Source organism: Borostomias antarcticus (assembly GCF_949987555.1).
Source record: "Borostomias antarcticus genome assembly, chromosome: 18".
NCBI lineage: Eukaryota > Metazoa > Chordata > Actinopteri > Stomiiformes > Stomiidae > Borostomias > Borostomias antarcticus.
Genome location: NC_140251.1, coordinates 9,842,968 through 9,869,886, shown reverse-complemented (window position 1 = coordinate 9,869,886; position 26,919 = coordinate 9,842,968). Strand labels below are relative to the sequence as shown.

The 26,919-nt window shown below is 42.7% G+C and overlaps 2 protein-coding genes and 2 long non-coding RNA genes across 4 annotated transcripts; 3 read left to right on the top strand and 1 right to left on the bottom strand.

Annotated features, from left to right (window-relative positions):
* Window positions 1-8,066: 8,066 nt before the first annotated feature.
* Window positions 8,067-14,233, bottom strand: LOC311320875 (uncharacterized protein; the record flags this gene model as incomplete). Its single annotated transcript, XM_084452743.1, has 7 exons — window positions 8,067-8,219; window positions 8,318-8,388; window positions 9,187-9,322; window positions 11,008-11,127; window positions 11,918-12,064; window positions 13,076-13,139; window positions 14,223-14,233. 7 exons carry the CDS (start codon window positions 14,231-14,233, stop codon window positions 8,067-8,069), a joined length of 702 nt encoding a protein of 233 aa, XP_084308869.1.
* A 2,578-nt stretch (window positions 14,234-16,811) lies between these two features.
* LOC311321066 (ADP-ribosylation factor 4) lies at window positions 16,812-21,316 on the top strand. The gene is made up of 6 exons (XM_084452949.1): window positions 16,812-17,005; window positions 17,341-17,421; window positions 18,176-18,285; window positions 19,395-19,466; window positions 19,660-19,785; window positions 19,890-21,316. Exons 1-6 carry the CDS (start codon window positions 16,939-16,941, stop codon window positions 19,974-19,976), a joined length of 543 nt encoding a protein of 180 aa, XP_084309075.1. The 5' UTR covers window positions 16,812-16,938; the 3' UTR covers window positions 19,977-21,316.
* A 1,797-nt stretch (window positions 21,317-23,113) lies between these two features.
* On the top strand, window positions 23,114-24,690 carry LOC311321016. The gene is made up of 3 exons (XR_014630858.1): window positions 23,114-23,186; window positions 23,637-23,745; window positions 24,074-24,690. It is a non-coding gene; the product is annotated as an uncharacterized lncRNA (long non-coding RNA).
* Window positions 24,691-25,540: 850 nt separating this feature from the next.
* LOC311320814 lies at window positions 25,541-26,534 on the top strand. The gene is made up of 3 exons (XR_014630854.1): window positions 25,541-25,602; window positions 25,882-25,947; window positions 26,097-26,534. It is a non-coding gene; the product is annotated as an uncharacterized lncRNA (long non-coding RNA).
* Window positions 26,535-26,919: the final 385 nt, after the last annotated feature.

The following is a 26,919-nucleotide window of genomic DNA, read 5'->3' as shown; positions in this document are numbered from 1 at the left end:
CGCTGGATTTTACATTTCTTCTACATGCCTCCGAACTACACCAAAGTGATCTCGGTGAGTCAAACGTTTTATAATATGTCATAAATAAGGTCCAGGTTGTCAAAAACGAGCATTGTCCTTTAAAGGAGTTTCACTCTGTCATACAGGACTGTGACACACCCCCTCTTTAAAATCACAGGTGCCATACAACTCATAAATAGTCTACAACCCAACTATATTACACTCAGAAAGTACCAAGCAGTTGGTAGATGTGTAGTTGTCCAATCATTAACTATTTGCCAAGGTTCATGTTTCTCATTTATGAGGTTTTAGACGTATGGCTGTTTCATTTTCTGTTTGTACCTCTTAAAAGGATCGAATATACAAGCTGGATCCCAAATGCTTTCACCCATACGGTACAAACACACATACACACACTGCCACCCACTCACCCACCCACAAACACACAAAAACACATGCACGCACACACACACACACACACACACACACACACACACACACACACACACACACACACACACTAGGGTGACCAGGTCAAAATTGTTCAGTCACAGGCCAGGACTGCTTTTGCAGGTCAATGTGGGACATGTCAGAAATTGCATATAGCCTATATTATTTATTTTATTATTTAAATGCATTAAAGGAGTAGTAAAGGGAAAATGCATGTTTAGCATTGTTTTAAGGTTACTTATGATCATATACAATGGTTCAGTGTTATGGTTCAGGCCGGTTCCGCCCTGGCTCACCCCCTGCTCCCGGTCTGGACCCACGTCCCTTCCCCGGACCCCTGGTTCGCCCCGGACCCCTGGTTCGCCCTGGACCCCTGGTCCACTCAGCTCGCTCCCGGTCCAGACCCTCGCCCCTGCCCCGGGCCCCTGGTTTGTTCTGCTCACCCCCTGCTCCCGGTCCAGATCCTCGCCCCTGCCCCGGACCCCTGGTTCGCCCTGCTCACCCCCTGTCCCCGGCCTGGATTCCTTACCCTGAGCTCCTGTGCCCCCTGGACCTTCCTGGACCCTGGGCACCTCCTCTCCAAGTGACTGCCCCTGCACTGCCCCCAGAGACTTTTGTACACTTTGGTCACTGTCACTTGGTTTTGTTCTGCCTCCTTGTGTGTTTGGTCTTGTGTTCGTTGTCCTGTCTGTTGTCTTGTCTTCTATGTTGGTTTGGGTCCTCCCAGCTCTAGACACCTGTCCCCTCACTAGTCTCATGTCACTCCAGTCCCGCCCTCCCTCTAGTTTCCCCCCTCTGTTTTCCTTGATCCCTGTTCTCCTCCCTTGTGTCCTTGTTCCTCTGTCCTTGTGTTGGTATCTTGTTGGAATCCCTCTATGTCCTTGTCTGGGTGATTGTCTGCACCTGTGTCTCGTTATGTCTTGTTGCACACCTGTACGTTGTTCCTTGATTGTTCTCCCAGAGTATATATGCCCTCCTGTTTCCTTTGTTCTCTGTCGGTTCCTTGTCAATGTTAGTGGTTCCTACCGGTGTTCCTCTGTTTGTTTGTTTTTATATTAAAACCTATATTTTGGAACCTGTGCTGCTTGCCTGCCGTCTGCTATTGGGTCCTACCTCCACCAGCCTCAAACCCAAACAGTTCAGATCAAAATGTTGACAAAACTAGCCCTTTTGAGAAAGTCTGATAATTGCTCTACCACCGTTTTGGTCATACAATGGATGTGGGTGGGCACCTTGAAAAATCTTTCAAAAACATGTTTAACTCTCGATTTCTGTTTTGAATGTTTATCTTATGTTATTTTAATAGGCTTAAAAGATGCATATCTTGCTTATCTGCTTATCTGATTCAGTGTTTGACCTAGAACTTGTAGGACTATTTCTTGTTGGAAAAGTCAGCTTATTCTTTACACATTTTATATTATATAGTTTGATTCGTTTTTGTGTATTTTATGGTTAATTCTCATGTCCTATGCCAATGATTAACATTAGTGATTACTGCCGGTACCTTGTGTTATAGGCTATGTTAGTCTTTGTCTATTTAGTCACCTTTGCTAGCCTACTTAAATTGAATTAGCTACTACTGTAGGCCTACTTAAATTGAATGATGACTGTAGGCTACTCTAAGATGTTTATATTTATATAAATAGAGTACTGAATTTCAAGTACATCATCGGATTGATAAATTCTATTCTATTCAGTTCTATACACTCTTTCATTCACTCATTCTAATTAATTTCTGTTGTAGCCTACAGTACTTGCCTGTTTCAAACGAGTCAAAACTAAAGCAATAGCATTTTGTCAAAAAGTATCCCCTACATAATGGTACATGTACAGTACCTGCTGATGTTTACTGTTTACTGTTAGTGTATTATCAGGTTATGTTTTACTTCTCGTATCTGCTGATCTAATTAACAAGAGGAGGCTTCTTACCTTTGCCATGCTTGTACATCACGCCAGCCTCAACATAGCCTGGCTTCCAAGCTAGTCTCAATAGTCACTGAAAGTCTATTATATTCACGTGCTGTTGATGTATTAGTTCATCTTATATTGCCCACCACACGATACGATTGTTGCAGAAGGACATTTTTCCTGAGTTGTGGCTAAACAAAGTAGGAATAAATGACTGAGGATGGATGATTTAAACCTCACAGCTCTCTCTTTGGGGGCTATGATGATGAAAATAATGATGGCTGTGAGAATTGACTGACCCTCCCCATGTTGAGAGTGTATCGGTCATTAAATCCTAATAGCCCCGTGAGACTGAGTACAGTGTAATACAAAGGCTACTGGTGATAAGAGGTGCTAGACAGTGGCTACAGCATTATGGCCTTAGAGGAGATAAGGACACTAGCTGCTATCTGAGCAGTTATGTGAATCATTACAAAAATACCAACAGACATACCTACTGCCCTCTCTGTCAACTATTGTGTTTGTTTCTATAACCGGGGTTACAAGCTATGGGGGGCTGTAGAATCCTAAATTATCTAAACTAATTATAAACTAAAGGGGCTGGCCACCACCACCAGACGGCCCTTCTATTGCCTTATCAATTAAAAGTGGACAACAAATAGCTAATTGGCAGGGGAAACGATATAACTCAATTACTAATAGCCTACAATATATACAATATAACTCAATATAACTAAAACAATAAGATAAACACAACAATATACATATAATTCAAAGCAAAATCATGTGCTAAACCTATACTAAAATGACCTACACTACAGTAGCCTATCTAAATCTAAGCTAAATCCCTATTCTAAATCCTATGTCTAATGGTACCAGCTCGTGGGATGTCCGAAACAGGGGGATGACAGGTTGATTGATGATGATGTGCCAGTGTTCTGAAAGGTTGGCCTACGTCATCAGGATGACGTTGTCCTCTTGTGTGGAAGATAGCGGGAGATAAGATAAGATAAGATAAGATATACTTTAATAGGCTACTGTTATCCGTGTGGGGGCGATGCAGTTTCAGCAGTGGAAAAAAGTACAGTAGCAGTGCGAAAGGTACAGCGGAATAGATAGATAGATCAAATTTAATTACAAGGAAAATTACAAGAGAAATTGCAAGAAGAAGCGAACAAAAATTATATATATACAGTATGCCTAGATATTGGATACATACATACATACATACTGTACATACATACATACATACAGTCTGTATTGACATGCATATACTCATTTGAGTATAATGATACTCAAACATATATAGAGAACAGTGAGAATGGTGATCTGCGATGATCCTCTGGAATGTCTGAAGTCTTCATGTTGGTTGCTCTATAGCTGAACAGCAAACCACGGAGGACAGTCCAAATGAATGTTTGTAGTTGACTGATTGCTAAGGTGGCCACTCGCCACTTTCAAAATCAGAAAACTTTTAACTCTTTTTTTTCCAAAGTTGTCCTAAAATTAACTTAATAGTAAATAAACAAAGTGAAAAATATATATATATATTTTTAATTTTTTTACCAACAAGATAACATAACATAACATAACAAACATAACCTCCCCGCTTTGACTTTCCACCAGTCCTCTGGCTTTGTATTGTATTAAAGTTGAGTTTATTTAATTGTATTTAAGTTGAGTTTATTTTATTGTATTCAAGTTTAATTTATTGTTCCTCTGTCCCATTAGTTATTGTAGTCCACTTAATAATAAGGCCATAGAAGGGCCAGATTAGATTAGATTAAGATTAGGCTAGTTTAGTAATAGTTCAGATATAATATAGGATTCTACAGCCCCCCTAGCTTGTAACTCTAGCTGTAGCTTTTACCCTGTATTAATGTGTGTCTGACAGCTAAAACTACCTTAGCCTTGAAAGTGACCGAGTTCACCTATAGGCTACTATACCGCTGTTGCAAGAGGCAGTGTTTACTGTAGGCTGGGTTGAGAGGAGGGAGGAGGGGGAAGGTGAGAGAACGGGATACAGAAGTACACTGGTGTGTGAGAGTGGGAGAGAGGGAGAAACGTGTGTGTACATGTGGGCGTACTGTGTGTGTGCCTGTGTAAAGGACTGCCCTCGCAACAGTGATAATGTGTTATCTTTGAACCTCACAAGATTTTCATCACATGCCTTAACGTGCATTGTCACACACTAACTAGACATGACACGTGCTCATCTCTTTGGTGAGTCAGGATGTGTCATCGCCTACTGTGACATAACAGGTTACATACAGTACTATTGTGGAGCTCCAGGGGGACCGAACCAGACATTCTCGATGCCATGGGCAATGATGATGATAGATATTTCCTTTCTGACAGGATGCGCTATAAGCACACTATAGGGCATTCTGATAGACATTTCCTACCTGAATGTCTATCAGAATGCCCTACTACCCATTAGCCTATATTATGCTTAAACCATGGGTAGCCTAGCACATCCTGCCAGAGAGGAATTGTCTATCAGAATGTCCTATGACCCATTATTGTGCTTAATTCATGGGTAGCACATCCTGCCAGGTAGGAAATGTCAAAATGTATATCAACATTCCTGCCTGACAGGATGCACTACCCATGAATTAAGCACAATAAAATGGGTCGTAGGACATTCTGATAGACATTCCCTGCCTGATAGGATGCACTACCCGTGAATTAACTTTTCAGAACACCGGCTTTTCATTGGAAACGTGGAAGTAAACAATCACCGACGAAAACGGCTACGTTGTTTCATGCGAAATGCGAGTCGGTTTTCATAAGGTCCTCTTAAATATTTAGATAAACCACGATCTGATGGATTTATGATCATGTTAATGGCCAGCTGTTATTGGTCGTAAACGTTTCCCTTTAATACATCTAATAGCCTACTTATATTTATATTGCGCTTTACATCTGAAACAGATCTCAAAGCGATACAGTAGCCTAATACTTGAAATACTTGCATAATTTCAATAAAATTTGTCCAGTTGATCTCATGTCTGTGTCATTTTATATTTCAATCACGAGAGCCAAAATGAGTCCAGTTGATCTGTCTCGTATCATCATATTACAATCATGCATGCGATGTACTGGGCTAGCATACTGCAGAAATGAATCAATTTAGCCGTTGCATACTGCTATGAAAAATCTGTACAGTATGCAGTACATAGAGTATGCAGTATCCAGTATGCAGTATAGTAGTATGTGGTTTCGAAAACAGCCCTTCTTTATTTTGGTGTGCTGGGACTATTGCACTTGTGGTGCCAACAGAGAAATGCAGGTCAACATTGACCGGAGGGAGGGAGTGATAACCGGACAAACGCTATTCTAGGTGCACTGTCTTACAGCCATGCACAAAAAACCACTGCCTCTTGTCTAGGTGCGCTGTCTTACAGCCATGCACAAAAAACCACTGCCTCTTGTGGTAGGTGCACTGGCTTACAGCCATGCACAAAATGTCTGTAATGGATTGAATCTGGGTGGTGGCCGAATCAGATTAATTTCCGTCGCCGTTGATTGGGCAATGTGACAACGAATGACAAGGTTTATCCACAAAACCTACATCTGTTGAGTCAGACTATAATCTCACCTGTAACCCTGATGCATCTCCTGCCTCTCCTGATCCTGCCTTTCTGTTGCTTTGACCCCCTAAAAATTCTAATGTCCACTTTTTTTCTGGTGGCATTTTTCCCTCCACTCACATAAAAAGGGAAATGATTGACAATATCAAACTACTTGCAGACATGAGACACTCTTTTCCATGTAGCCTACAGCCTATTCTGTGTAGCATATTAAATATGAACATAATTACGCTGGACTTGGACTATTGAACTGAATTGCATAAACAAACCAGACGTCTCGTCTCGTGTGTTTAGCCTACTAAGCAATTCAGTGGGCGAGTGAACCTAGCTAGTCATTGCTCAAACCTAGGAGTTTGCAACGGTTATACCAAAACTGATTACTAGCTAAAGACAACTGTTATGACAACATTACAGCACCTTATCTCTGCCTCAGCAAACGTTACGAGACCTAACGTTTTAGCTAATAGCTACAGTAGCTAGCTTTGACTAGCTGCACCACCAGCTAGCACTAACATTACAGTTTACATAGGCATTTAGTAGGACGCAAACTATTATCATTGATACAACTCTGTATACAACATATTTTATTCCCTATTGTTCAATAACTTAAATCTTACTTGCTGCCTAATCAAATTTCCTGTTGCCGACAGTCGAGGCTCGATGTGCTGTGAGCTGCGCGCTGAGCTCTTGAGGCAGGCACTCGCTGGGTCACAGAGGCGAGGGAGGGAGGGGGGAAAAGTAGGCTACTCTATGGTATGGACATGTCCATAGCGTCCATATCTAAAACTACGCCTATGGCCTCTTGTGGTAGGTGCGCTGGCTTACAGCCACGCAAAAAAAAACTGCCTCTTGTGGTAGGTGCGCTGGCTTACAGCCATACACAAAAAAACACTGCCTCTTGTGGTAGCAACATAAAACTGCAGGTCAACAACCCAACGGAGGAACGGAGGAAGGGAGGGAAGGAGTGACAACCGGACATTTGCTATCTTTGGTGCGTCGCCACGCACAAAACCTAATCTTGCATCTCCACACTTCGCTTACGCTGTACCAGCGAAAAAACAAACCAAAACATCAAGTACAAACAGAAACATCAAGTACACTAGACACATGGGCCCTGTACAGCATCAAATACAAGAGATGTTCCATGAAACACAATACAGTAGCATCACATACAGAAACACTCAACCAACATTACACTCTGCCCATACAACCATGGCAAAAGAGTTCAGTTAGTTTGAGCTTTAAAGGAAGCAGGTACCAGTCTTTATTGAGGGTATACCGTCTGGTACTCAGAGTGGAGGATGTGGTCAGAGGAGATTTTCTGATAACCTGATGTGCCTTGCAGGGAGGGATGTTGTCTGGCCCCAATGATCGTCACTGCCGGATGAACCAGATGGGAGACCTGGTTTTTCATCCCGACAGTCAGGTTACTGAACCATTCGGTGATGCTGCACTTAGGAAGGGGCGAGTCCAAATCCCACATTACATTGAGAAAGTGCTTTGTAAACTTTTGTAATTTGTTGTCTTCTTTATGAAAAATGCGAGACATGAAGGAGAAAATTGAAAATCTTTATTTGTCCCTGTGAGGAAATTCAGGATTCAGAACAGCAACAGAAAAGTATAGAATAGGATATAGGCAATACTTGAGAGTAAAAAACAGGAATAAATAATTAATTCAATTTGTGCAGAGTCCAAGTGCAAAGTGCAAAAGTGCATAGTCCATAGAGTCCCTGGGTCTCACCCCATCAGCTCCAGCTCTCCAGATCTGGAGGGTTTGCCCGCCCTGTCCGATTGTAGAGCCTGACGGCTACTGACACGAAGGATAAGAAAGAACATATACCACAGTGGTCCTCAAAGACACCGTGGGTCTGGATGCTCCATATAGCATCTTTTCAGTCAGTATCCATATGTTCTGCTCTCTCCAGTCCGCAATCTCCATATCCAGGGGGAATAGGATGACAATCTTGTTCCGCTCTGATCTCAGGTCAGAGCTACATTTTCATTCTTATAGTCAAAGTCAGTGTCTGGCGGAGGGTGGGCTGAACACAGATCAGTGCTGCCTTCAAGCAAATTCCATCTACAGTTGTCTCTAGGGGCAAAGGTCAGGGTTTGAGGTCAGGTATTCAGTCCCGACAGTGATTGGTCGAAGAAGGCCAGGGGGGCTTGTATCAGGGGCAACCTCTCTCCTAGGATGGCCTCTCTGAAGTTGCGGCGCCTCCAGGCGTAGACTACACTGTTCAGACAGCCCTGCAGAGATACGGTCCCAGCCTGAAACACAGGTTCACAACCAACAGGCCAGATATGAAGCAATATTGTGAGAAACACTGGGTGAAAGTAGACATGTCCAAAAGTGTGTTGAAACTCACCTGTATGAGATAGAGAGGGAAGAGTTCCTGCTGGTTTATCTGGATCCCTGACAGGACAACAAGAAGTAGAGCTGTGGGGAAATAGGAAAAATGGAATGAAGGAAATTAAATTGAAGAGGTTTTGGAGGTGTGTGTGTGTGCCAGACACGATAGAATTGTTTATATCATAACCAAGAACATATCATCTACACTCAAACCCTTTGTTGTAAATCATAAGAACTCCCCTTTGAAACTGTAAACTGCAAATGTTCCAACATAGTGACCCCAGTATTTTCAAATGTTGCTAATTCATCGGATGTCATTGTGATTGATGAGGACCACAGCAAGGTGTTCCTGCTGGAAGTAGGCTGGACTTTTGACTCTACATGTAGTTTAGAAGAGGCGTTTCTCACTAAACAGCTAAAGTACCGGCCGCTGGTACAGGCCATTATACAGCTAGACTACAAGTGTCAGCTAATTGTGTTTATATTTGGCATTGGATGGATTATGGGGCTGACCAAGTATGAAGCAAAGCGGACTGCTAAATATTGCTCAATCTCCTCCATTATTGGCAGCCACTGCATTTGGAGGATGTTTTCTGTACCCATAACTCCCCTGTTGTTAGTGGTATTTTCTGTATGCTTACTGTATATCCTTATTATGTATATTATACCATTATATATGTATGTGTGTGTATGTATGTGCATGTTAGCATGTTGTGTACATCCTAGATGCTTGTTCATATCTATAAAATGTGACACTTGTTAAATGACCCATCAACATGATGGCAATGGAACTATATTTGGGCCCCTGCAATGTATTTAAAAAAAATGCTGACCTGAATAAAGAATTCAAATGTGTGTTTGTGTGTGATATAAATGTGGGTTTACCTGGTGTCCAGCAGACGATGATGACCAGCACCATGTAGCGAGCTGAAGAAAACACTCCTTGTAGTTCCTTTCTGGACAGGAAAAGCCCCTCCTCCTGATACCGGCGATACCGGCGCCCAATCTTATAGTACAACACCTGCACGGGTGCACACAAACCCCTCACAGTACACCATCTTCACCATTACATGAATACAACTACAGTACCTTGTAATACAGACTTTTTCTACATTCATTTTGACCTTGAATATATAGGAATATAGAGATATATATGACTTATATTGACATATACTGTGTGCTACTTACAGTGCAGCCCAAAAGCACCGGTATCACACTGAAGAAAAGAAAGCTTCGTATAAAAAGGTCATGGATCTTTTCCTGTAACACATAATTCAAAATGGTTCCCTTTACCATTTTTTACAACCATTTTTTTTTTTTTTTAACCTTTTTTTGGATTGAATGAGAACTCGGGTTGTGCATTGAAGCTGCTTTCGTGTTTGAGTCGTAGACACTCACATCATCTGCACAGAGATCCCTCCAGATGTGCAGGAAGAGGATACAGCTAGGAGAAAGACAGGGGCGTGAGACTTCACAAACCCCCCCCCCCCTGCCTCCCTTCAGATTACCAACAATGCCAAACTGTGTGTGTGTGTGGGGGGGGGGTCACCTGGTGCAGTACATGCCAGGTTCGCCCATCTTGTCCTCTGTTCTTGACAATGGGGGGAGCAGGGGGGAGGATTTTATAAATGGGGTGAGCACGTACACCAGGTACAACAGCATTGGAATACACCTGTGAACACACAAACACCAATTATGAGGTTGAAACGAATGGGTTGTATTTTCTGTTTTCTATTGTTATATTGCTGCTACTATTGTTATGTTCAGTATTCTTATTATACAGTATCTCCTGGAAATGCTTGAACAATTCTTGAAGTCTTGGACCAAAAATGCTGAAAATCATCAGGTCCAAACTACAGACCATGAGTAACCAGGCCACAGAGTCACCACGATTGGACCCTATGATAAGCAATTTAGCAAACAATGCTGGTTATCCACCCTGTGGGACGAAAATTAATCTTGGAACACTTATGTCATTCCTTGTGGGGAACAAATTAGTCTCCGCCATGATGGATTCATCTGCAGGTCGAAAATTTGGCAAAACCTACAAAAAGTTTCTTCTCATAAACCGTAAAGCCAATCGGTTTGAAATTCAACATGTACGTGTCTGGTGCATGTCTACATATAGGGTGCTAAGCTAAGAAATCCAATCCAAGATGGCGGAGAAACTGGCATTTAAAGAAAATAAATTTGGACCACAAAGTTCCAAGTTTTATCATTTTGTACAACAACGATCTAGGGGGACCTGATTCACTTTAACATGAAGAGGGCATTACCATGTTGAACCCTTTAAAAGCATTTGCAGATATCTAAAAAAAACAGAAAATTGCAGGCATTTGAAATTTTTGTTTTGGCGGGAAGCTAATGCCTTAAAGCCACTGTATTCTTTAATCTTATAACTTGTTTTTTCCCCTTTTATTTATAACCGACTGTCTACAGTATGTGAGAAGCTCTCAAGTATGCATTTCATTGTACTACGAGTATAACAGCCCTGTGATGAACGACGTGAACTTGAAGTCTGACTTACCACACAACCGCATATAAAGGACCAGCTGTAACTCTCCGTCTACAGTGGGACTGTGAACAGACAGGAGGAAGGAAGAGGAGGACAGGTGGAGAGAAACACAAAAGAGCATGAGGAACGTGTGCGCGTGAGCGATGGGGTGGTATATCCAACTGGGGGAGCTGTATATGACAGAGACGGACCGTGGGGTCTTTGGTCCTCACCTCCTCAGCATCTGTTGGCCTCTCCCTCCATCCTTCCATCGCATGCTTAGACTCCCAGGCGTACAGCATCACCAGCAGAGATGACACACAGTAAAACATCTAGAACACAAACAGTAAAACATCTGAATCCCAAAGAGAGAGAGCAGGAGCGAGAGAGAGAAACAGCATGAGGGAGTGTGAGAGTTAAATGTTTATAATTGAATGGATACACAGTAAAATAAAAAATTCAATAAAAGGTTTATTTTCATTTCATTGTCTGCAAAATCAAGATTCAAATTATTCTACTAATTTATCACCAATGCAGTCAACGACCCAGCTACAGTATGGGCAGGGCACAACTTGTACTATCTGACTTTAAACAAACTTTGCTGTGATAAAGTTGTAATGTATGTAAACACAGACCACATTTATTCATCTCATTTAATTCAATTCATACCAGTAGGAAGTAGAACACCGTTGGTGTTTAGTGAGATTCTGCTAACTTCCTTAAGCGTGACTTTTTATGGAGGGAAGTATAATTTAGACATGCAGTACTGTTGGCCCTCCTAGGTTATGTTGTTTCACTGCTCTGGTGACTCATGAAAAATGTCCATATAAAAACGGTAAAGCCTAGGCCAACTGAAAATTACATTTTATAGGCTAACCAACTTAATGGGGGCTAGTTTTGCAGAGTCACTACTACTTGCAGAGTCACTACTTTTCTATGGATCCTAGCCTCGTGAGACCATCTCACAAGCTCACATTCTGTTTCAAACCATCCGGCGTGTCAGGTTAGTAAAATCCAGGTGTTGCAGTAATGATCTTACCGTTTTTTGGGGGGTGACGTAAAATTTGAAAAGATCTAGTAATTTCAGCAAGTGTAGTGTTTCTGGAACTGAAGGAGTCTCACCAGTGACAGCGGCAGAGCGTGCTCACAGATAGTTACAGCGTGGTTGAAGTAGGCTGTTCCAGGCTGGATGAAGTTCATACTGCTGGTGAACATGAGGATGAGGGCAGCCAGGAAGTCTGCTAGGGTAAGCTGCACCAGGGGAAGGACCTACAGAGTAATCACAATATAAATATGAAATACACGTTTTTTCCTGCATAGAGGAATTTTTGGCACCCCCCAAAGAGATTTTAGCCAGAGCCAAGGGAAAACAACCAGGGCCAAAATGCTAAAAAATTAGAATAAAAACAGCAATTCAAATCCTCTCCAAATGTGTTTTATAGCTTGTTTCAAGTGCAGCCCATTACTCTTTGTTGCATTGTCCATGGTTTGGACCACTAGTAGCCTAATCGAGATCATTAATAGACAGGTTATCAGTATCTTAAACTTTTTGGCTTCATATTCATTTTGTGTCATGTCGGGAAATTTCCGAATATTGAAAAGTGAGCTCAGTCAGAACGACAGAACGACGATATATGCAGGTAGGCTACTCGGCATAAAACTGAGGTTTCCCCCAAAAAATCTGTGTGCATCACCCCCCAAAGACTCATTCTGGGCCAGGAAAAACACTGGAAATGAAAGGACACACTTTGAGCACATGTTAACCTAGAGATTCTACACGTAGAGCACAGTGCATTTGCCTCAAAAATCTCAGCCACCAATTGTTGCAGGCTGGGTAAATTGAGGTCCCTGTATCTTTCCTGTAAGTCAACAGCATGTCTGCACTGGTTGTGCGTTGCCTCTTTATTCTTGCACCTGTTAGTAGGCCTACACTCGTAGCCAATATGTGCTTCTCCGGCCATGGCTGGAGTAGATAAGGCACAGAGTTCTCATCTGACTCACTGGCAAGAAGGCCTATGGACTAACTTCATCTGTATCTGAGGTAACATTACAGTAAGCTCCACAGTTGTCGCGCCATGATAATGAATGACAGGGGAGATGGATGGAGAGGAAAAGCTGTTCCTCTCTGTAGCAGCAGGTCCTCTACTATGTAACCCGCAGAACAACATGTGTAGTGTTAGGCCTATTAGTGTTCTATTGGTCATGTTTAAAATGTGGATAGGGTAGGCGTAGGACCTACATCTAAGAATTTGCACTAACGTCCTCCATGCACTGACCTACCTGTTGCTGCAGATGCCTCCACTTTGCAATAGAAACCACCAGGACGGAAAAACTTCCGATTAAACTGAAAAAAGAGCAGAATGACGCAGATAGTTTAAGATCTAGAGTCTAGTGGCGAGGGAGCTGTCCAGTAAATAATATGCTGAAAATAGAGTCCGGGCGGGGGGTTAGCCTCGTGAGACCATCCTGATGTCGCCAGCTCACGTTGTTCGTAAATCAGAGAGAGAGAGAACTTTTGAGCCCGATCAAAAAACGATCTCGCCAATCAACGTTGGTTTATGACAGCAAGGGACGTTTGAAGTTAGCGCGTGATAGACATTTTTACATTTTTTTTTAGATGGTTCATCCGATCAAATAGTTTTGAAAGTGCCTGGCCTTTTCCAAACAGTTTCCTTGGTTTCCATGCGAAGCACCAAATATCTGTCGTGTCAGGTTATGGGTGGGTAGGGTCAGGTCAGTGGATAATTAATTAAGCCCAAAATCACTCGCGGCCCACTAGCATGATTCAGATTTTTTTTTTTTTTAATCCTGTAGCCTACATTGGCTATTGGACAAGCTGGGACAGATAGGCATAGCCTACACTCGCCTAACATAAACCTTGCATCAGTAAAACCAGGCTATTTTCTAGTTGAATCTCTGCTGGAGCGTTACAATAAGTAAAATCCACCAAGAGGTTGGGGATTTTGATCACTGCACAAATTGTAGCAGTTTTCAGCACTGGCTCAACTCTGATCAGAATGGAAACATGACCAAGTCACTCTACTGGTTTGACCTGACATGCGCACTTATATAATGTGAGGAAGGGCAGCTATTGTAGCCTAAATAAGTCATTTGAAGTAGTATTTTCCCAAAGAATACAGAGTCTAAGATTACTCAGAAGATTATTTCATCTTCGTTTGACTTCATGTAGCCTAATAACCATGGCCCTATATCTCACATGGCTATGCAATAAACTTACCAACAGCCGGCTTACCTGAAAAACAGCGAAACCAAATAGACCACGGAAAGAGCTTCGACCTGAATTAAGAAAAGACAGATTTATTTCGTTTATTTTCAAAACTTTAACTAGTCATTGGTTAGGCCCAGCGTAGTCTAACAATTGTACTCCTTCTGGGTAGCTTGAATTCCACTTGTGACAATTTCTTACCTGCGTGGCATTTAAAGTTCCATTGAAAGAGTCCATAGTTGATCCACTAATCACAGGCAACCGAGCCTTTCTGAGCGTGCACCCTCCCTTGGATCGTCACCCGGACGAAAGTGATTATGCATGAGCTGCAGCTGCACATATGCTTGGCTTAGTTGGCTATAAACTCATAAACCAGTCTGAAACAAACAGTAAGCCCGCCCAGTGAACCTACGGAGTGACTGCTTGAACCTTAAGTCACGTGCAAAAAAACTCCACCTGTAGAGAAAAAGTCCCACCTGTGTGTGTGTGTGTGTGTGTGTGTGTGTGTGTGTGTGTGTGTGTGTGTGTGTGTGTGTGAGAGAGAGGGGGGAGAGGGGGGGAAATCCCGTGGCGGGAATGTAGATTGCCATAGCCTACATGTCCTTATCAAAAGCGACAGGCATTACACATTGAATATCTGGAGAATCCAAGTGATTTCATCAATGATACTATGATAATACTAAATGCGCAAATAATGATGTTCTGTAAGATTATCCTAATAGGCCTGTATGGATGGGTGGACAGCCCATATGTGCTGACTTTTTGTGACAAATTACTGACAGCCTAAACAAGTTGTCTCTGGTAGCCTAGTAGGCATGCACACCTGAACACCTGATAACAGATAAGAGTTACAACCTCTTTTGTCTCTTTAGTCACATTTAGCTGATGAATGCCATTCCGACGGTTAACCCAGGCAAACTTCCATATAGGCTAAATCTCTCTGTTATGGCCTCGCCCTTGCACACCTAACCTACCATATTAGAGAGGTGTGGGATGGTATAAGGATCATCACTGGATACAGACCAACTGGCAAAAGGCGGATAGCCAAGACCGGGCAGTGTGCTAAATCTGTTTTTCAAATGGCTTGATACAGGGTCTCCTGCTCAATTGCCCTCTGGAGCCCGACCCACACTCCCACTCAACCACTGCTACAGCCCCCAATACCCCCCACCACACACACACACCTCCAAAACCTCTTCAATTTAATTTCATTCATTCACTTTTTCCTATTTCCCCACAGCTCTACTTCTTGTTGTCCTGTCAGGGATCCAGATAAACCAGCAGGAACTCTTCCCTCTCTATCTCATACAGGTGAGTTTCAACACACCTTTGGACATGTCTACTTTCACCCAGTGTTTCTCACAATATTGCTTCATATCTGGCCTGTTGGTTGTGAACCTTTGTTTCAGGCTGGGACGGTGTCTCTGCAGGGGGGAGAGCGAGCATCCAAGCAGCCAGCTGCTGGTGGCAGTGTTTACCAGCAGCTGGCTGCTTGGATGCTCCCTCTCCCCTTTTGATGTGTGTAGAACAGTGCTGAATGTGGTTTTGTTCTGGGGCAGCAGCATCAAGGCTGTGGATGCCAACAGAATGGACAAACTGATCATGAGGGCTGGCTCTGTACTGGGGGTCAGCCTGGCTCTGTCCTGGGGGTTCAGCCTGGCTCTGTCCTGGGGGTCAGCCTAGCTCTGTTTAGGGTTCAGTCTGGCTCTGTCCTGGGGGTCAGCCTGGAGTCAGTGAGAGTGGTGGTGGAGAGATGAATGCTGACCCAGCCATCATGGACAGCCACAGGCTCATCCCACCCAGATGCAAATCAGAGCGGATCAGGTGTTCCTTTGTGCCAGTGGACATCAGACTCTATAACAGTGCCTGAGCGTTCAGAATCCTGAGTGTTGTGGAGGTGTGCATATATGTATGTATGTATGTATGTATGTATATGAGTATTACTATACACATATCTTACAGTCTGGATGTATGTATGTAGCCTACATATTCTATATTTTACACAATTGTATGCTTGTATTCCTTCTTTTCATGCGTATTCGCTATTCTGTATTTTGCATTTCCAACCGTTTGCTGGAATATCCCACTGCTGAAACACCAAATTTCCTCCTATGGGGATGATTATAGCCTAGTTCATATCCATACAGTGTCTCCCAGCCTACATTCTGGTCAGGCAGAGCAGCATCTTCAGTAGGCTAGCAGACTGATCCTCCAACAGTGCTCGACAGAGCGCTTCAGGAAGTCCTTCGTACAAGCCGCTATCATGAATCCCCTGCCTGGCACTATAAATCACTATGAGTCAGCTTGGACGGTGCTAATTCTCCTTGGATATGACCTGTAGCCTACATTTCATACGTATTCAGGGTGAGTGAGGGTCGTAAATGACTTTAATGTAATGTAATGTATAAATGTGCTACTACTATTAGCCTACCAGAGCCTGTTACAGCCTGTATTTTATACCACTCACAAACACTGCTTTTCTGGGGGTCGGTTGTTAGTGCGAGAAACTGTGTTAGAGAGACCTCTACGGGCATTTCATAGTTACTACAGCGATCCATGGTGTCAGACAGTGAGGAGAATATTGTGCGGTTGCTAGATAAAATTGTCAGACTTCTTTGTCATGCATTATCGTATTTTTATTTTTTCAGAAGATTTGCTCCAGACTAAAAGCTCCAGAACTTCTTAACGCGCATTCTTCGATTTCGTTAGTCGACCAAAATGTTGCTCACCCCGTTGTTCATAAAGTTTATTCAAACATATGACGTTGTGAGTTCCACGTTGGCCCCGGACGTGGCAGCAGCAGAGGACAGAACCGTGCTCGTGTTTCTCCCACTTGTCTGCTCATAAACGGGGCTAAAGACTCGCGTTTGAAAGAATACCAGTAACATCCAAGAAAGGTTCCCAAATTAATAAGAATATGGGGCTCACCATCTCGTCACTCTTTTCTAGACTGTTTGGCAAGAAACAGATGAGGATTCTTATGGGTAAGTCGTGTTAGCAAACGAGCTAGCGAGATAGCTAGCTAATCAGTGTAGCTAGCTAGATTCTTGCGATTTTTAAGTGAAACGGACTTTATTCAAGTCTCAGGACAAAATGACAAAACAGCTATTGGGAAATTCTGAATATGTTCCTGCTTTCTAGTCTGATGCTATGTATAGTTAAACTAGCTAGTATTATATCAACAAAGTGGGGACGAGATGTGGCTAGCTACAAACTTTCGTCATCTTTTTGCAGAGGCCACAACGCGATAGCAGTAGCCAGTGCTTGCCGAGATTTCCGATTTAAATGCTAGCCTAAACATTGTTTTGGCCTTTTACAGTGGGGTTGGATGCAGCAGGGAAAACGACTATCTTGTACAAACTGAAACTGGGAGAAATCGTGACCACCATCCCAACTATCGGTAAGATATACGTAACGTTACGCATACAAACTTACCTCAAACAACCCTCTCACAAAGTCTAGCTATTTTCGCATTGGCCCACTACTCGATACGTTCTTGGATCTCAGGTTAGAATTTAGTTAAGTGTCAGAATGAGAAATGGACAAAGTTATCCTCGTTCATAGAACGCTCACATATGGTGTTTACGATATCCTAAATGCAGCCCTAGCCCCAATATGGGACACTACATGTATGACGCTTCGCTAAAGCGCCACACCTCCTTCCCATAGTAAAAAGGGGGTAAAGGTGTTCCAGGGCACTTCTTGCCTATTTCCCGACGTCGTATCTGCTCCACCTGCTCCTACGGATACCTGAAAGAAAAGAAAAAAACGCGGTGTAAAAATGATAGGCTGGGTGAAATAACCGTTTAAATCCGATTGTTTGACAGACTGTGACTATATTCAATGCTTCTCCTTCAGCTTTTCTCGGGTTAGAAAATGTTAGTCACAGTCTGTTCAGGAATCGGTTTAAAAAGTTATTTCACCCCAGCCTAGCATTTTTACACCCCGTTTTTGTTACAGACATCCGTAGGATCATGTGGATACCTTCCCGTGCCCCGGAACTCCGTTTACCCCCTTTCTCCTATGGGAAGGAGCTGTGACGCTATATTAGCGAAGTGGCATACATAGCGTCACATATGGGGCTATACAGGCCCAGGCATATCAGTTTATCTTCAGAATTAGTCCCAATATTTCTTGTGTGCACTTTTGTTTAGGTTTCAATGTGGAGACAGTAGAGTACAAGAACATCTGCTTCACTGTGTGGGACGTGGGTGGCCAGGACAAGATCAGACCCCTCTGGAGACACTACTTCCAGAACACTCAGGTGAATGCGCACACACATTAGGGCTGGGCAATGAATCGCGTGAACTCTATTAATTTGAATCTATCTTTTGCATATGTCTAATCACAAGAATCATCGTTTTTTTCTCTACCAGTGTTTATTATAATGTTACCTCTGCATCTCGCTATCTGTCAGTCCATGCACCAGTTGCATTACAACACATGCACAAAATGTATCCACCAATCACAATCTTGAACAGCCTTTGCCCATGTAGTAAGCATTCTATCAAAAGTGGTGAAACCTCTGCCTCCCATGAGGGTGAAATTATCTCCAGAAAGAGCACCAAAGATGTTGAGAAAACCACAACCACTGTCTTGTTCAAAGTGCGTCGCAAGACAGTTGCTGCAAGAAGTGGCAGCGTGACAAATCTCAGTCAAAACATTGTGTGTGTAAGATAAGAGGTGATCCAACCAGTCCTGTTCCCTTTGGTAAACAACAAATCACTATAGCAGCATCGTGTCCTAGCATCATATCACATTGTTTGAGGTGTTTTTTCATTCTCATAATAAGTAGGCCACATCATAACATAAACATGTATTAACACATTTAGGCCTATTTGACAAAGAAAGATGAGTGGTATTTTTGTGTGTGAAGAGAATTATTTTTAATTATGGATTTGTTTTTTTAAAAGCTTTTTTTAGAGACATAAAGAAATAGAAATTGAATCATCCCACCTGTGAACACATTTTGATATTACCATTAGGCCATATTGCCCTGCCCAATCGCACATTTCACAGAGAAGTACATTTTACTTTTCTCAACTCCTATGTTATTAGTATGCAGGCGCATATAGTATTTTGGGTTAGTTAGAGGAGAAATAAACTTCACAGGTACCCAGGACACTGCAGACATAGGATATTGGGCATGAGGCTATAGGCCCCAAAGTCTACACCCTAGGGCACTGCTAGCTCTCTTTTCTTCCTGGCGGGCTGATCATGTGACTGCCGTCTATTGGCCAGTGACCTATCACCTGGGGTCCTAAGTTTGAATACCTAAAGACTTTGTTTTGGGTTCCAGGTTGAAGAGAGAGTTTGAAACCCACTTGGACTAGAATGAGGCTCCTAACCACCCTTGCTCCTCTTTTCCTGCAGGGCCTTATCTTTGTAGTGGATAGTAACGACCGAGAAAGAGTGGACGAGTCTGCAGAGGAGCTCTCTAAGATGGTATTTTATTGACTATATACATAATGTTTGTATATTGATTGAGGTTTACTTTTAAGTGTCTGTTTCGTCCGTCCAAGTGTTCAGAACACAGATGAGAGACTATAATGATTTTGCTGTTTTAGGATGGGTTTTTATGTTAAATAGTAGTAGTGAGCCAACTGCATTTATTTGACTGGTTCCTCTGTCGGTCCAGCTGCAAGAGGATGAGCTGAGGGACGCGGTGCTGCTGGTGTTCGCCAACAAGCAGGACCTTCCCAACGCCATGGCTGTCAGTGAACTCACAGACAAACTACGCCTACAGAGTCTCCGTAGCAGAACTGTACGTTTCTCTCTCACACACACACACACACACACACACGCATATATATATATATATATATATATCCTCCATGTTTATCCTTCTTTCCTTTCTCGCTCCATTAGTGGCACGTGCAGGCGACCTGCGCCACCCAGGGCACAGGGCTCTATGAAGGCCTGGACTGGCTATCCAACGAGCTGTCCAGTACCTAACTCCAAACAATACACTGACTGGAGAGAGAGAAACGGAGGGAGAGGAAGACCGCAACAGATGAAGGGGAGAAAGATCAAGACATTCAATCAAGAAATGTCTGATCTCCAAGCACCTGTGTGCGTAGAAAGGACAGAACTGGTGGACAATGCAATCAATACCTATTGGAACCTTTTTTTTCTCTTTTAGTTTTCTTTATTACTTTATTGTTAACCCTTTACATGGCCCCTTTAATCGTCCTTATTTTCCTTCCTTCATACATGGCAGCAGATGAGGCTTTCAGTTGCATGTTCAGTTCAATGGCAGCAATGAGACATGTCAACAATGAGGAAGATCATGGGAGCTGTATTTCTCCTGAGCCGTCTCCTTCCCCATACGGTATTCAGCTGGAGGAGGTAGAAGTTGCCCATGACCACTCATACAGGGCTTGATTTTATGTTCTTTGTTTTTAAGTTTTGTTTGTGGACAACGTCTACCTGTGTCTGTGTACCTGTGTCTACCTGGGCCACAGCCCCCTGGCACGTCCCTTCTCACTGCTGCGTCCGAACTCCCATTGCTATAGTGTCTCTGGATTGGACAGGGCAGGAGCTTCTAGGATGAGATAAAGAAGAATTGGACAGGAATATTGAATATGGAGATTTTAAAGAAAGTGTGGAGCAAACGGGAACTCCCAGAAATGGAACTAGACGGAGCCATTGGGAATCATTGGCTCCCAGGTGTACTTCCTGGCAATCTGTCCAATCCTTTCTTATCTGATACTGTGGCAGCAGCTCTCCTCCCCAGAGAGAGGCTGATGCTTTAGCGTTGATGTTTTAGTTTTAGTGGGACAACATTATGCAATAAGGAGTTTCCTCATGTGTTCTGATATAAGCGGTGGGGAGCGGAAACCACAGGGGATGTGAGTACAGATTGTTCCAGTGTGAGCAAGCGCTCCCACGACCAGGACGCTGCCCCCGTTTGAATACTGGAGCCATGCTCCCTGCCTCCTCTCCCTCCCTAAGCATGCCTCTGGCAAGTGTTAGAAAGGGTAAGATAAATAAGAGCGGGGGTTGCAACTCTTCGGTATTGGTCCAGGGCCGTTGTCTGCAGTGTAGCTAAGGGACCTACTTTGACTCAAGCAGCACTTGCTATTGGCTGAGCTTGCTCTGGTATTTGATGGCTGATGCTTATTCTGACCCCACACTCCCCCTTTCACTCACACACACAAACACACCTGCCCAGTAACTACTGTACACAGGGCATACATTCCAACCAATGCTTTGAGAAGCTGCATGGAGCTGCCACTCTTTGAAATGATGTGCTACCTAATTGTGTTTTACAGAAAGGTCTAAATAAATAAATTCACTGTATACAAATGGGACAGTTCTCTTTTTATTTGTTTCTCTCGTTACCTAAAACAACTCATTACCTAGGCATACCTAACTCGTAACGAAAGTAATGAAAGGCATGAAGTTCTGAAGCCCTCTAGCAGACCTGCAAACTTGTCACCTTTTGGCTACAGTCACCCTTTTTATGTTAACCATGGTAGTTTCAGTGAATCTAGAGGGTTTTAGTTTTGTATGTCGTCACCTTTTTCACTACAGAGTTTGCAAGTCTGCTCTAGATCTGAGGAACCCAGACTTGAGGAACTTGAGATTGGAAACCTCTCTTGGCAGACACACCCACCCTGTCTCAGAGCACTGTCAGACCACATCACATCCTGCCCATCTTTAACATCCTGTTACAATTTTGTTGAAGTACACATACACATTTTAAGTGGTGTTTTGAAGAAGATTGGGGCTGCCATGAATCTGTAACAATTGTGTTTTTGCTGTATAGAATTGATAGAGGCCCGTAGGCCTAAGAAGCAGATAAAATAATCATTAAGAGTTGCCGGTGTGTGTGTGTGTGTGTGTATGTGTGTGTCCAGGTACAAGCATTGAAAGGTCACAGTACAAAGGCAAAGTTGGTAGTATGCCCAGAATTATGTAAATAGACCTCTTATTCACCAAGATAAGGCAATGCATGAGCTCACACCTTGTTTATTTACAGTGCTATTATAAAGGAAACTATCTGGATGTATCTTCATATTTTGATCCTCAACTTTATGGGGATTAACTACCTGCAAGCTTGCATTAAAATCACTCAAACATGTGTTGATCTCTGGGACATTTATATCACTGATTAGACTTGTGCCCATCAAACCTAAAGGTACATCTTGAAGTCCAGAATTTATCTTCTGTTTTTCTGCGCCCTCGCCCTCTTGTCGTGACACCCTGGAGCAAATCTCATTAAGTCAGGTCATCTGTAAATTTGCCTAGCCATTGGAATATTGTCCTGTGTGACAAAAAAGATCCTTGTTCGTGTTGTCGCAAAATGTATTGTAATATTACACATCTTTGTACCTTCCAGGAGCCTTATAGACTTAGTTTAGGGAACTGAAAGGCCTGGGCAGTGAGCCCGCTAGTCATGTCAGACAGATCATGAGGTGGCAGCATGACTCCACCAGAGGGAGTAGTTAGCCTGGTAAATGTCATGTACACTGAAAGCTTTGTCCCCTAACTGTAGTAATGAACTACTTCTCTCAGTTTCATAGCTGGTCGCGAACCTAGTAATGGACTAGGAATTAAATAAATTGTATGATAATTGTTTTATTCAAATTCAAACATGCTTTTTTGGCATGACATACAGCCATATGTATAACTCTACAATAAATATGATCAAAGAAGAACATGACAGAAACAATTAATAACAAAAACATATTCTTTATCTGACTGTCTTATTGGTCTTATCAGAGAGGAGGTGTGCTCATGTTAAACATGGCTAAATGTGGTAGGTTTTATGGCCAGCTGGCTCTGTGCCAGGTCAGTGATCAGAAACAAAACCAGACAAGACTGTCTGAGGAGAGGTGGAGCAGAAATGAAATGTTTTTCTGGAAAGGAAACTGAAACTAAACAGGAGTGGGTTGATCTCTCCCTCACACGCACACACACACACACACACACACACACACACACACACACACACACACACACACACACACACACACTCGCTCTCTGCTGAGGGTTATTAGGTGCTTTCCTTTGGTGTTTTGGGGGGGGGGGGGGGGGGGGGAATAGAGGGCGTGTGTGTGGGAGGGGGGAAGGGGCAGTTAGAGCATAAAAGGCATCCACTGAGTTTGAGCTGTCCCTTCTATCCTGCGGTGGTTTCGACCCTACTCAAGGAATCATGGGGTGAGTTGGCTCTTTGTTTTGATAAAAAGCTTAATGATTAATTTGTACTTTGCTTCCATAACAGCCATGGGCTGGTATACTGTAGAGTTGATTACATATTGATTGACTAGATATTTAAATGGTATTTAAATATATTGTATGACTGTAACATATACAGAAGGGGAAAAAAATCAGTCCTGATGAAGGTCTAACTGAAACGTTGGCAGATTAAAAGCAGAGAAAAAGTGTGTGCGGGAGTATGTCATTTGTCATTTTTCATTTGTAAAATATACGTTTTCATTATAACTAATATTTAACTGTGCAGTAAATAGTTTGATTACATGAAAGAAACAAGAGAATTCAAGGAAGTGTCCTTCAGAATTCAACAGCCAGTCATACTAGAAGGAACTGAAACTACTGAACACATTGCATCTGTCTTCTTTGTAAGATTTCTACTGGTTTGTTTTTCAGGACTGTGACCTTGAATTTTTAACTGGTCACTTCTGGAGACATCACTCCATGGAGCCCCACTCTATCTGCTTGCTGTAATTTGGCATTCTTGGGAACAACCCATATCTGTGTAAGTTTGAAGGCCTTAATCATAACCTCCAAAAGAGATGAAGTATGAAATTAACATTCCACATATCTGAACTCTTGTTCACACTGTAGCCTATATGTTAACTATAGGCTACAATATGCTAATAATGACAAATATAGAATCCATTTAAATTTCAATTGTATTTATTTGAAAAGGGACAATGTACATTGATCAACATTTAACAAATGTAAATGAGTTAGCCAGAAAACTAATAATTTCAGCCATTGCCATATGCTGTGGGACTCCTTAATAATCAAGCCAACAGCTTTATAGTAGTCCTAAACTCACCCCACAATTTGTTTTCCCACAGTGAGGAGAGAAGGCGAAGAGGAGGAGGAGATGGCGAAGAAATCCCGCTGCCAAGGGCAGGGTCACGTCACTTCCTCTGCCGTCCTGTCATGAGGACACGACGCGTTGGATGTGACAGGCAGTGATGCGTCGCACCCCTGCGCCGGACCAGCGTATGGCTGCGGTCGCAGCGCTGCGTGCTACAGTGGGGTCACCGCATAGCCTACGTGCGTGCGGTGGGCCTCTCCACATGCATGTGTGTGCTGACCTGGTCTGTGTGTGTCCATGGTGCAGTGTGCGATGAGTGCTACCTGTGTACAAGGCCAACGTGTTGTATTCCCATACCTACACGGCGGGAAGTGGCGCGTGCAGAGCCAGTGCTACAACAACGCACTGACCTCGAACCACGAACCAAAAGACCTAGACTTCAGAAGCAACCAAAACAAAAAGCTACCAAAACTATTCTCCACTTACCCTTTCCCTGGTCGGCTTCTGGTTGTCTGTGTTGCTTGGTTCGGCGGCTCCAGGGGTGGGCCTGCTGAGTAAAAACATAAACCCTTATTCAAAAATAAAGCAGTACGCAACTTTTTCCTGTACAAAAAACAACAAAACTAAAAATAAAAACTGTAAATGATACAACTGAAATTATGTGGTGTGATCTTTTTAAATCTATATTTGTGTAGCCTATATTCTGTGTCAGTAGTGATAGAGGATAGATATTAACTGATTTTTCTATTTCTTGGAAGGAACATGTGTAGTACAGACAGACACAGACAGACAGACAGACAGACAGACAGACACACACACACACACACACACACACACACACACACACACACACACACACACACACACTAAATGAAGTAGTCTTTGAACCCAAGTGCAAATGTGTGGATTTGAGATAAGAACAACTCAGTATTGCAGATTTGGTTTCACCTGGATTGAATGGGCCGTGAGTTCCAGGGCTCCAAGTTAGAACCATCCAGACGGATGAAAAGCATGACTCCATAGGGAGGTCGTAGAGAGTCAGAGCAGTATCGGTAGTAAGGCAAGCCAAGGCAAGTTTATTTGTATAGCACATTTCAGCAACAAGGCAATTCAAGTGCTTTACATGAGACATTAAAAGCATCAAGACAAAGTGCAACATAACATAAATGGTCATAACGAAATGCAAAAAAGGACATTTAAAATAAAATGCAGGAAAAATAAAATACAGGAATAAAAGTTACAGTGCAGTGTATGAATGAATAATTATTTGATTTAATAAAAATGGCTGGCTGGCAGGCTTATGATGAACCTGCATATATTATGGGTTGTTTGCACTGTGACAGGTCAGCGATAAGAACAAGCAGACATGCCTGTCTGAGGAGCAGCAGAACAGAAATGAAACTCTCGTTTATCTGGAAATGAAACTGACTGTATTGTCACACAGGGAGCTGACGTCATGTGGCTGGAGGGGGCGGAGAGTGTTTGGGCTATAAAAGGAAGCGACAGAGTTTGATCTGTCCTTTCTATCCTGCTGAGGGTACTCCTCTGCCGAAGGATTCTGGGGTGAGTTTCATTTCCCTGATGATTGGATCTTGTCTTGATTGGTTGAATTCATACTTTGTAGTGTATATATTCTAATGCATTTTATGTATGATATCATCCTAAGGTACACACCATCACTAGAATGTGTCAGAGCAAGCCGATTCACTTTACGTAAACCAACAAAGCCTGGATGCATTGCAGGAAGTGACTGCTGTGACGGTCTCTTCTCTTGGATAGTCAGGGGTGCCAAACTTTGTAATTTGTTGATTTCTCATTTGTCTCTTCTTCCTATTCACTTAGGAGAGGTGACCTTTTGACTGGTCACTCATGGAACCCCAACTCTGTCTGCTTGCTGTGTATTTTTTAGTAAGTTATTTTTTCATTAATATGAGTGATTTCTCGTTTAATAAGAAAAGATACAATCACTATGGTATGCTCTGTAGACATTCAAGGTTTTGGAACTGTTAATATAAGTCAATAGAAGGTCAGTAGTAATGTTTTCTTTATTTCATCAGTGATGAGGAGGAGAACAGGAGGAGTATCGAGGAGGAGGAAGAGGAGGAGTTGAAAACCCTGCTGCCAAGGGCAGGTCACTGGGTCCCCGGTCTGGAGAGGGTGTGCTGTGGGTCTTCCCCAATATGGGTGCAGACCTTCAGCACAGCTTGTCGAGATCAGGTCTCATGAACCAGTGTGCAGGACCAGGAGCTGTGGATCCGCTGATCTGCAGCAGCCTCGACACACCGAAACCCAAGCACCAGACACATGAAGACACCAAATACTACAAGATGAAACGCATCCTAAGAAATCTACTTACCTAAATACAAATACAAATACCTGAACGCCGCCAGATGAAGTATCATTCTTTTTTCTTTTGGTTGGCTTCTGGTTGTGTGTTGCTTGGTTTCGGCAGCTCGTGGTGGGAGCCTGCTGATTAAAACACAACCCCAAATACACTTTATGGCTGAATGCATTATTTCCTTAAAAAAAAAAAAGAAAGAAAGAAAGAAAAACTTTTGCAACATGAAAACTTGTGTCTGCTTGTTTTGTACATTTTGGTTGGCTGACTGCTGACACAGTATATTAAACCTCCTAACAAAACCCACTATACAAAAATAGATTAAGGCATATTCAATACTGTAGTACATCCCTAATGACTGTGAGTACTGCATGTCTTAACATGTTCTTAAATAACAACATACCCATGGCATTTCAGGGTAATTAAAATGGTTTTACTAACTGAATCTAAAGATCAGTAGGCCTACATGAGAATATCTGAACAACCCAGACATGAACATTTGTACAGGGTGCCATATTCTACACACAACAAACATCATACAG

What these genes read in the sequence shown, in the direction of transcription:
- LOC311321066 (XM_084452949.1), top strand. Translation starts at nt 16,939, where the DNA reads ATGGGGCTCACCATCTCGTCACTCTTTTCTAGACTGTTTGGCAAGAAA. An exon ending in ACAGATGAGGATTCTTATGG is followed by an intron (nt 17,006 to 17,340) that starts GTAAGTCGTGTT and finishes GGCCTTTTACAG; the next exon opens with TGGGGTTGGATGCAGCAGGG. An exon ending in GACCACCATCCCAACTATCG is followed by an intron (nt 17,422 to 18,175) that starts GTAAGATATACG and finishes ACTTTTGTTTAG; the next exon opens with GTTTCAATGTGGAGACAGTA.